The sequence below is a fragment of the Monomorium pharaonis genome, chromosome 6 (genome assembly GCF_013373865.1).
Source record: "Monomorium pharaonis isolate MP-MQ-018 chromosome 6, ASM1337386v2, whole genome shotgun sequence".
NCBI lineage: Eukaryota > Metazoa > Arthropoda > Insecta > Hymenoptera > Formicidae > Monomorium > Monomorium pharaonis.
This window is the reverse complement of record NC_050472.1, coordinates 9,024,983-9,036,267: the sequence shown is the minus strand read 5'-3', so window position 1 is coordinate 9,036,267 and position 11,285 is coordinate 9,024,983. Positions and strand designations below refer to the sequence as shown.

The window sequence follows — 11,285 nt, the reverse complement described above, 5'->3', positions numbered from 1 at the left end:
GCGGAGACGCGTCCGTGTAAGGTTCTGGCTAACGGTCGAGTGAGTCGGAGACAACGACCTCCGCCTTCGACCGATACGACAACTAAGAGAGATCGAGATCAGCCTATTGAATTCCGCCGCACCGTGATTTTGCGTGCCTAACTCGTGGCACCTCTCATTGTTGTTGTGGATGGAGCGTGTGAGATAAGTTAATCTTTTCTCAAAACATTGCCTTATTTGGCAATGTTTTGCGAAGAGAATCCTTCCAACCCACTCTTAACAATGCTTGCGATAAATTTAATCAGTTTTGATTTACCGTATGCGAGAATCCTAAACATTCCGCCCGCCTTGTCGTGAAGCGACGAAATATTTCGAGCAGGACACTGAGCGGCGCACCGCGCACCTGCCCGTGGTGTTTGTTGCGCGCGCCCTGAGCGCGCAGAGATCCCGATGGATGGCACTAGCGTTTGCTGCGCGCGACACGTGGTTTACGTGTTTACTTGATCATATGGTCGTCTTGAACGCGGCAAGTAAAACTAACGAATAAAAAGTGTGCGCAAGCTAACAAATGACGTTTATACAGCGATACGAAGAAATACATGTGGTGGCTGTCTCACGCGCCTATCGAGTCAGCCTGAGTTCCTGGCAGTGGCACAATCTGTACGATCGGGCGTACTAGCTCTGATTTAGCCGTCTTGACCGTAACCACGCGTGTGATTCCGTCGTCCCCCGGATGTAGTCGGATGATCCGAGCTAGCGGCCATCGGCTGGGAGGAGTCGTCTCGAGGCGAACCAAGCACAGGTCGCCGACCTGGGGTGCGACACTGTGCCTGTTCCATTTTGGTTTGGCGATGAGTCCGTGAATGTACTCACGCGACCACCTTTGCCAAAAGTGGTCGCGCATTGCCTGGATCCGGTGCCATCGAGACAGCGTGGATTCCTTATCCTTCGTCCGGGAGGGCTCAGGCACGGCTAGCAGCGGGGCGCCTATCAAAAAATGGCCCGGTGTAAGAGCCGAGATATCGTCAGGGTCGTCGGACAATGCCTGTAACGGACGAGAATTTAGACAAGATTCAACCTGTGCGAGGAACGTGCTCATTTCCTCGAATGTCAAGGTTGAATCGCCAATCACCCGACGGAGGTGGTGTTTAGCGGATTTTACTGCCGCTTCCCACAGGCCTCCGAAGTGTGGTGCGGCGGGGGGATTGAAGTGCCATCTGATTCCCTGTGCATTGACAGCGCAAGCAATGGATCGGCCCGCGTGTGTGGACGCGCGGAACATCCCTCGGAGCTCCCTGTCGGCGCCGACGAAATTCGTACCACAGTCCGAGAAGACGGCCTCGCAGAGGCCTCGGCGCGAGGTGAAGCGACGGAACGCCGCCAGAAATGCCTCCGTGGTATAGTCGGAGACGACTTCGAGGTGAGTAGCTCGAGTGCAAAGGCACACGAACACTGCTATAAATGCTTTGCGTGCTTTGTAGCCACGGCCTCCTGTGGTGCGAATGCTGATCGGCCCGGCATAGTCGACTCCGGTTCGGAGGAACGGACGTGTTGGAGTCACTCTTCCTGGAGGGAGGTTGCCCATGGGTGGCTGCGGAGTGGATCCACGCCATCGTGTGCAGGTCACACACCTGTGGAGCCAGTGTTTGACGATCGCTCGTCCTCGAGGCAGCCAGTACCGGAGCCGAAGCAATCCTAAGGTCAATTGCACTCCCCCGTGCAGTGATCTTCGGTGGCAGGAGTCCACGATGAGTTTGGCGATCCAGGAAGACGGTGGGACGATGAGCGGATGCCTCTCATCGCTCGACAGCGTCGCGTGCTTGAGTCGCCCCCCGACTCGCAGCACTCCCCTCTCGTCGAGGAATAGACTCAGCCGAGCTAGCGAACTCCGAGTGGACACCATGCGGCCTCGTGAAACCGCGGTGAATTCGGTGGTGAAATGCAACTCCTGAAGTAAACGGAGCCACTTATACAGCGCGGAGTCCAGCTCATCTGGTTGAATTGAGCCAGCGTCAGTGAGGGGTGGGTGCGTGCGCGGTCGTCTCCATCGCATGCACCACGCTGTAACCCGCAACAGTCGCTGCAGAGTTGGAAAACGAAGAAGCATGTCAGGCTCCGACACGGCCTTGGTCGTTGTTGAGTGCGTTGCGGAGCGTGATTCCGGCAATTTCTCCGGAGCTTCTGGACACTGACTCGAAGGCCAAGCTTCCTTGTCGTTAGTCAGCCACGGTGGTCCGGTCCACCAGAGAGGGTGCTCGATGAGCTCACTAGGCGTTATTCCCCGGGAGGCGCAATCGGCGGGATTGTGCAGTCCGGCGATGTGTCTCCACTGTGCCTCAGGAAGTCTCTCCTGGATGAGAGAGACGCGGTTAGCTACGAATGTCTTCCATCTTGATGCATGGCCCTGGATCCAGTGTAGGGTCACCGTGGAGTCAGACCACAAGTAGATTGGAGCTGTGGACAAATGTAACGTGTCTCGCACATGATGCGCGAGACAGCTGTGCAGTGCAGCGGCGCAAAGTTCGAGGCGCGGCATTGAGACCGGCCTCACCGGAGAGACTTTACTCTTTGCCGCCAGTAGGTGTACAGTGATGGTGTCACTGTGGCGGACGCGGAGATACACGGCGGCGGCGTAAGCTCGCTCCGAGGCGTCCGCGAATCCGTGGATTTCAACCTCGTTAGTGGTGGAAGGATCGCCAGTGCCCAACCACCTGTGCAGCCGCACTCGTGAAAGAAGCGGCAGCTCCTCGAGTAGACTCCGCCAGAGCTGCACTTCAGCAGCGGGAAGCGGGGAGTCCCAATCGAGGTTGCGCAGCCATGCGGATTGAATGAGGATCTTGGCCCGAACAGTGACAGGCGCCAACCATCCTAATGGATCGAAGAGTCGAGCCGTTTCCGAAAGAACGCTCCGTTTGGTGAAAGTCGTGACAACGCGCGAATGATATTGAATTGAGAAGGTATCCTCTGCTGGTTGCCATCGGAGACCTAGTGTGAGATGTTCGTTAGACTGCCAAGTGTGCTGCGTGCTTGGCGACAAGTGTTCCACCGGGAGGTCTGACAAAATGCTCGGACAGTTCGTGGCCCATTTTCGCAGCGGGAACCCGCCCGCCATGCACAACTCACGGAGCTCGCGGACGAGAGCGTTCGCGTCATGCAACGTGCCGGCGCCAGTAACGATGTCGTCGACATAGCAATCTCGGCGCAGGGAGGCGGCTCCCTGAGGGTAGCGAGCTTCCTCGTCGCATGCGAGCTGGTGCAGAGTGCGGATCGCGAGAAACGGTGCACACGCGAGGCCGTACGTGACCGTGTTTAATCGATATTCGCGCACGTGGAGTGAAGCTTCAGCTCTCCACAAGATCCGCTGCCAATCTCTGTCTTCAGGGTGCACGAGAATCTGTCGATACATTTTCTCAATGTCGGTAACGAAAACGTAGCGGTGCCATCGCCAACGCATTAAAACGTCTGATAATGCAGGTAAGCGGTTAGCACCGATAAGCAGGTGGCTGTTAAGGGATTCACCAGTCCTCGTGCGCTGTGACCCGTTAAACACCACTCTAAGTTTGGTGGTGGAGCTTGATTCGCGGAGTACCCCATGATGAGGTAGGTAATTTACCTGAGTGGAATTGACAGGAGCACTGATCTCCATATGTTGCAGGTTGGCGTACTCCGTCATGAAGGTGCGGTACAGTTCGCCGAATTGAGGATCCCGCTTGCCCTTTCGCTCCATGGTGAGAAGCAGTCGTTCGGCTGGCGTTCGAGTTTCCATCAGTGAGGTCGGTGCGGTGGCGAACGGCAGCCTCACCATGTATCTTCCGGTGGTCGTGCGCTTGTGGGTGCGCACGAAGAAGTTTTCACACCTCTCTTCATCAGGTGTGAGCGCGGCGGGAGCGGCGGGTGCCTTCTCTTGCTCCCAGAAGAGTTGCACTAATTTGGCGAGCTCATCGTCAATGGTGCATTGCAGTGAGCGACAGTGACCCTGAAGAGCGGATATCTCACTGCCGCCGGATAATATCCAGCCCAGTGACGTTTTCTGAGCGATCGGCATACGCGGTTCGCCTCGGCGGAGTCCCTCTTCAAGGATTGTTGCGCAAATTTCAGCTCCCAGAAGGAGTTCGATCTTATCCTGGTCGGCAAATTGAGGATCCGCCAAGGGAAGTCCTTGAATGTGGGCCCAGTTGTGACCATGCCGAGCTGACGAACCCTGGTAAAGAGTGAGGCGCGGCAGCACGAACGCGATAACGGCGAGGTGGGCGCCAGTGATTTGCGATGTGATGTCGAGGGCAACCTTTCCCTTGGTTGAGCCCGAGTGAGCTCCTCCGATTCCAACAATGGTAACGGTGGTTCTCGAGCGAGGTAGGCGGAGTTGTTGGACCAGGGCTTCTGAGATAATGGATACTTCAGATCCCTGGTCGATGAGAGCACGCACTGCGTGCGGCTCCCCATAGCGGTCGGCGACCATTACTCGTGCTGTGGCGAGTAGGGTCGCCTTGCGGTTGTCAGTGTGGCGCACGGCTGACAGAACACTGGCGTCGGCGGTTTTCTCCTGCACATATGCATCGTGTAGCATTGAGTTGTGTCGAGCGTTGCAAGAAAGGCAATTTCGCGACGACTGGCACCTCGCGACTTGGTGATTTCCAAGGCAGTTGAAGCAGCGTTTGTTGGTTTCCACAAAAGTTCTTCGATCCTTTGCGGATTTGTCCTTGAAGTCCGAGCAGAGCATCAGCGAATGCTTTCCCTTGCACAGAGGGCACTGTGGGGGCTCTGAGAATTGTTTGCCGAGGTGAGCCTTTACATTGCGGGTTGAATTGGATGCGGTCTTCGTGGCCCCCTTTGGATTCGCAGCGTTCAATGTGAGAATCCGTCGCGTCATAAAACTCACCAGAGTTTTATGATCGGCCGGCTCGGACAGGTCGCTGGTGGACGACTCCCACTCGAGACGTGTTCCAGAGTCGAAGAGCTCGACCACCAAATAGTTAAAGAGATCCATCCCGTGCGAGTTGATTGGTCTATTGATGCTTTCCTGAGCGTTCACGGCGGTGGTAACGGCGTTAAGGATACGATAGAGTTCGTCAGCGGTTTCTCCCTTCATCTTTGGCACGGCGGTAAACGTGGCGAAGTTGGAGCGGATCAGTTCTCTCTTATTCTCGTAGTGATTGTTGAGAGTAGTCCATGCGCGTTCATAGTTGTCGTTTGTCACAGTCAATGACCTTATCAATTTTTCAGCCGGCCCATGGACACACGACCGAAGGTAGTGGAGGCGCTCGACCTTGGACAGTGTAGCATTTTCCCCGATCACCGAGAGGAAGAGATCGCGAAAGGATGGCCAATCATCATACGATCCAGAAAATTGCGGCAATTTCATCCGTGGCAGCGAGGTTTTTTGAGTAGGATCACTTCCGATAGAGGACGGTTTGGAATCAGCTTTGAACGTAGCCGCGCATTCGAGAAGGGCGCTACGTTGCATTGCGTAAGTGTTTTCAGCTTCATCGCAAATGTCATTCCTTGCGTACTCACTCTCTTTGTAGTGCTCCTTCATGCTGGCTCTGATGTAGTCGTGCTGTTTCTCAAACTTCGTCCAAAGTTGCTCGAGGATCTTCAGGCGGGTCTCCACCGCGTTCAGCGTGATGTTTGCTTCGCCCATTTTTCGGAGGTTGACCATGGAGCGCGCCATGCGTCCCACGATCTCTTGCTGGCTGTCTATTATGGACTGCACGTCGACACTCATACTGTCGTATGCCACTGCTCACCGGAGAACTCACTACGCTAGACACTCCCGAACTCGCGGATGCCGGCACTTCTATCCGGCTCGAAGGACCAAAAATTTATTCAGGAGTGGGAGAGTCAATGGGGTTACACTAGTTTAGTTACCAAAAAAAACTGTATTTCTCAACTGTTCCACACTATTTACATAATTAAATTAAATAACAAAAAAGGGGTTATACTTTCGTGGTTGCGTGTACTTTTCACCACACTCGCGTTTGAGGTTGAAGAAAGCAAATGGGTTGATCGGAGACCCTTTAGCGAGCGGAATTCAAAGCAGAAATTAATCAGCGGAGCTTAGAGCGCGAAAATAAAGAGACTTCGCGTGAAAGCGAAGACGCGTCCGTGTAAGGTTCTGGCTAACGGTCGAGTGAGTCGGAGACAACGACCTCCGCCTTCGACCGATACGACAACTAAGAGAGATCGAGATCAGCCTATTGAATTCCGCCGCACCGTGATTTTGCGTGCCTAACTCGTGGCACCTCTCATTGTTGTTGTGGATGGAGCGTGTGAGATAAGTTAATCTTTTCTCAAAACATTGCCTTATTTGGCAATGTTTTGCGAAGAGAATCCTTCCAACCCACTCTTAACAATGCTTGCGATAAATTTAATCAGTTTTGATTTACCGTATGCGAGAATCCTAAACAGTATAAAATTTTCAAAAAAGTTAAAACTTTTTTAACCTTTTTATTATTTCATATTTCATGTGCATAAAATATTGTAACAAAAATGTTTTTAATCTCTAGTGAGTTAGGAGATGTCACACTTAAATTTTGTTTCTAGAATAAATTTATTATGTTATGCAATTAAGCCTTCAGAAAAGTAATATAATCTTGAGACCTTTATTATTTATATAAACAAAATAATTATTTTCAATATCTCATAGTTTTAGGAACAAATAATTAAACCATGCAAAACTCTACTAGCATATTTTCAATATATATGAATAAGATGTCACTTTCTATGAGAGATGTCACAAGTATTGAAAAGTTTTAAATAGACTGACTTTAACAGAAATTTGGATGTTTTGCTTATCTACAGTACACAATCAAGTTTAAATTTTGTATATTTGCAATTTGCATTGTGTGAGATGACACTATATACTAATGGATTAGTAGATAGTATAACAATACGTCAAATAGCAAATTGCATTTGCCGTGCATAATGTTTTAACTTTTGTTTTTAATTTAGAAAAATTGTTTTCTAAAGGAAAGTTGATGAATGTTATTAAATTATAAACTTAAAATTTTGATTTTATATTAAAAGATACAAGGTACAAGAACGTAATTTATATTTTTGAAATATTTTATTAAAAAATAAAATTAGACTTCTTCATAAAATGATACTTAAAATTATATTTAGAGAATTGCAGTCAGTGTTATACTTATTTCAAAAAGATTTCGGCTATTTCAGTATCTTTTGGTCATATTTTATAAAAGCTAGATTTTTTTAGTAATTTTTCACCAATTTTTCTACAAGATTTAAGAATCATGGATATTTTGCTATTTTAGATCTGTTTCAGAAATACATATGTAAATAAAAACATACGATAAAAACATTAAGTACAGTTTACTATAAATTTTTTATTGTAACTTTTATATACAGGATGTCTCTGACCATGTGGTTCAACACTCAAAGAGGTAGAAGGAATCGAGATGAACATAAAAGTCCAATATTGTCATGGGTTAAGTTAGGTTAGGTTAGGTTAGGTTAGGTTAGGTTGATAACTCTCTCGTTGTGCGCCACCTTGTCGTGGTGAGAGGGCTTCCCCGGTGGCTCTGGGCCCCGATCCCGGGTGGACTTCTCTGCCTGGGAGACGGGCCGCGGGCCGCTGGGGGTCTAAGAGCGCACGGTGCGGGGCCCGCTCGGGTCTTTGACCCGGATGGTTCCCGCACAAGAGGAGGCCAGCGACTCCTCCAGGGCTCCCCGCTAGAGGGGATAAGTCCCATCGCTGGTAGGGGATGGGGACCCCGACTTCAAACCCCCGGTGACCCGGCACCGTTAGGGGAGGATTTCTATCCTCCCCCCGGGTCGGGGAGTCCCGATTCTTTGGGGGGGGGCCCAGAGAGAGAGAACCCGGAAGGGAGCGCCGGAGAGGGGGGGCCCTCCATTTGGAGAATCCCACTTCCTCTCTCTGACGCGTGGGGGTGGGGCAAGTTGGTGTTTGGGGAGGTCGCCGGGGCCGCCCGGGCGTTTCCGGGGTCGGGGCCCGGCAACAAGGGATGGGACGGCTCCCGGGGCCGCTCGGACTTATTCCGAGGTCGGGGCCCGGGGGCTGGGCTGTCGGGGCCGCTCGGGGTAACCCGAGGTCTGGGCCTGGCGGCGTTGAGGGATGAGTAACCCGTCGGGACGGCTCCTGCGTCCCTTCGAAGTCGTCTCGGCGGGTAGGCGGAGCCCCCTCTCCGTGGAGGGCATTGCCCCGCGGAGGAGAAGCGTGCCGGTCGCCACGGCGGGCAAGTCCCTGGAGGAGGCGCAGCCTTCTGGGACCCATCCGTCCGTGGGGCCCCCCGGGTGGCGCCACCCATCACGGTGCCCGGGACGTCGGAGACCCGGGACCCCTGAAAGCCCGCGACGTCGTGGGCCTTGATGCCCCGGCCCGCGGGTTAGTAAGGGGCAGGAGCCCAGTGCCGGGGATGATTATTCCCCCGGCCCGAGGCATATGCCGGCCCCCCGGGGGAACTCGGGGCCCCGTCCGGGGATCGACTTGTCGGCCCTCGGGCGGGTGAGGGCATGCCCGGTCGGTGGAGCCGTGATGGGAAGTGGGATCCCTTGCATTTTTTTCTTAATTATGTCTTTGGGTTCAGGGAAAAGTGGGAAGCGCTGCAAGCGCATGGGAGAGATGGCCGGAGACTCAGGGTCGGAGGGCGAGTCCCGGGCCGGCAAGGGCCGCTCCAGAAAGGCGGCTCGGGGTGAGACTGCCGAGGGCGGTAGGGAGGGAGGCGTCTTACCCGCACCGTCGCTTGTCTCCACGGTGGCCGAGATCTCGGACATCGTGTCGGACAGCGGCGGCGAGCCGTCTGTGAGCGGGGGAGGCCACGTCGAAGGAGGGGAAAAAGGAAAAGGGAGGGGCAGACCTGCCACCACTGGCGATTACGCCCAGTTGGCACAGGCCAGGGTGCGCCTGGTAGATGTCTGCCGCAAGGAAATGGCCCTTGAGGAGGAGAGGGCCATACTGGACCCCATGACCGGGCTTACGGAGAAGCTGCGGAAACAGGGGTCCAGTATGATGGAGAAGTTCGCCGAGGAGTATTGGAGGGCCCCGGTGAACGATTTGGCGGCGGCTGTCGCCACGAGTGTTGAGGCGGTGTTAAAATGCACCACGATATCGAGAGGCCTCAAAAGCACCGTGGCGAAGCGAATACGGGAGGAGACCTGCAGGGCGGCGGCGTGTGCTACGCTGCTGTCGCTGCAGGCTCAGAACCCGCCGGAAGAAAGAGCGGCCGATAAGATGGCTGCTCTCAGAAGGGAGTTGGAGGCCGCTCGGAAAGAGAGCGGCCAACTCCAGGACGAGATCCGGGCCCTCCGGGACAGGGCGACCGAGCTGCCGCCCCTAGAGCAGCGACAGGCGGCCGCCAGGATTAGGTCGCCGTCCCCGCACGGGGGTGCCCGCGAGGTGCGGCTCTCCCTGCCGGGCGTCGGGGGACGCGCGGCGATGGATGTGGACCCGCCCCCCTCTCCGCCGCGGTTGGTGGAAAGGGGCGAGGGCGGGCCAGTCCCGGACAAAGGGACCGGCGTGGCGGGGGGGGGGTCCGGGCGGCGGAGGCGGCGGCGGGTTGGTCGCGCTCCCTCCGCTCGTGCTCCCCACACTGGGGGGGAAGGAAAGGTACATCCCGGACGAGGGAGCCGTGAGCGCCCAAATTGGACGCAGGCTCGCCGGGGTGGACCTCGAGGCGGCCGTCATGGCCCGACTGGACGATATCTTTGAAAGATGGCTGTCCGGAAGGCCCGAAGTGGCGGCCGCGGTCGCGGGTCAAGGGGCCCGCCGGCCCGGCGGCGTTGGGGGGGGTGGGCCGTCCGCGGCTCGTCCGCGGACTGGCCCCTCCCCCCCCGTCGCTGGCGAGGCGGCACGGGCCCCTTCTCCTCCCCCTGCGGGTGAGGGCGGCGGCAAGAGCCGCAAGAAAAAGAAAAAGAAGAAAAAGAAGAAGGGCGGCAGGGAATCGGGGGGCCCGGTTGCGGGCGCCCCCGGGCCCGCTGCAACGGTCGGGGCCGCCGCTCGGGGCCCGCGGGCCGCTGGGCCGGCGGGCGCGGGCGGAGTGGCCCCTAATGCGGACCAAGGATGGTCCGTGGCCGCGCGCCGGCGGGGGCGGGGCCGGGCTTCTGGGCCCGTCCCGGTTTCCGCGCCGGTTCCGCGGGGGGGCGGCGGGGCGACTCGCTCGTACGCGAGCGTCGCCTCCGCCGCCCCCTCGGGGGCCCGGGGTGGCGCTGTTCGGCAGAATAAGGGCGGTGCTGCTGGGGATGGGCGGGGGGTTCCGGTGCCCCCCGCCCCTTCGGCGGCCGCCGCCGGCGTGGTGGTGCGTCGCGCGCCGGGTGGTGGGGCGAGGAAGTCGCCGGCCACCTGAGCGGTCACTATCACGTGCGAGAATGGGGCCTACGCGGAGACCATGAGGGAGGCCAGGTCGAAGATAGACCTGGCGTCTCTCGGGGTCTCCGAGGTCAGGCCCAGGAGGGCGCAGACGGGGGCTCTGCTCCTGGAGGTCCCCAACAGAGACGGACAGGGCAGAGCCGACCGCCTGGCGGAGAAACTCCGCCAGGTGTTGGAGGGGAGAGAGGGGGTCAGGGTCACCCAGCCGGTCAAGATGGCCGAGCTTAGGCTGGGTGGCCTTGAAGAATCGGTCACGCCCGACGAGATCGTGCGGGCGTTGGCCGACAAGGGGGGGGTGTCCCACGGGGGATGTTAAGCTGGGGGAGCCCAGGAGAGCCCCGGGCGGCCTCTTCACCATTTGGGCGCGATGCCCCTTGGCGGCGGCGAACCGGATCGCCGCCGTCAACGGGGGGCGCCTGGTGGTGGGGGGCTGGTTCCGGGTGCGGGCGGAGCTCCTGGACGTGCGCCCTCTGCAGTGCTTCAGGTGCCTGCAGAGGGGGCACGTCAGAAGCACGTGCGGTAGCAGGGTGGACAGGAGCGGCACCTGCTACCGCTGCGGGAGGGCGGGGCACCGGGCGGCCGGATGTACGGCGCCCGTGAGGTGCCCCGTGTGCGCGGAGGCGGGCCGCCCCAGTGGTCACCGAGTGGGCGGTCCGCAGTGCGGCGCCCCGGTGGTCCGGGGCGGCCTGCCTCCGGCGCGGGGGGCGCGCTCGGACGCGGCCGCGCCGGGGGGCGCGGGGGGCCGCGCGTGTCCTTCCGGGGGTTCTGGTCCGGTCCTGGGCGGGGCTGCTGCCGCTGCTGCTGCGGCGGCGGCCGATGAACCCATGGAGGCGGACCCCTTGCCGGAGGGAGGCGGGGGACCGCCTCTACCACAGGGGTTGTCGCGGGCCGACCCTAAGGGCGCGGAGGACGCCTCTTTGAGTGTCCACAATGCGCCTTAGGGTCGTCCAAGCGAACCTCAACC

The 11,285-nt window shown here is 57.2% G+C and overlaps 1 protein-coding gene across 1 annotated transcript; it reads right to left on the bottom strand.

The window, feature by feature from the left end:
• Window positions 1-592: 592 nt before the first annotated feature.
• Window positions 593-5,939, bottom strand: LOC105839244. The gene has a single exon (XM_012685422.3). The coding sequence runs from the start codon at window positions 5,702-5,704 to the stop codon at window positions 593-595; it is 5,112 nt and encodes a 1,703-aa protein (XP_012540876.3). The 5' UTR covers window positions 5,705-5,939.
• Between the last annotated feature and the right edge of the window lie 5,346 nt (window positions 5,940-11,285).

What these genes read in the sequence shown, in the direction of transcription:
- LOC105839244 (XM_012685422.3), bottom strand. Translation starts at nt 5,704, where the DNA reads ATGAGTGTCGACGTGCAGTCCATAATAGACAGCCAGCAAGAGATCGTG.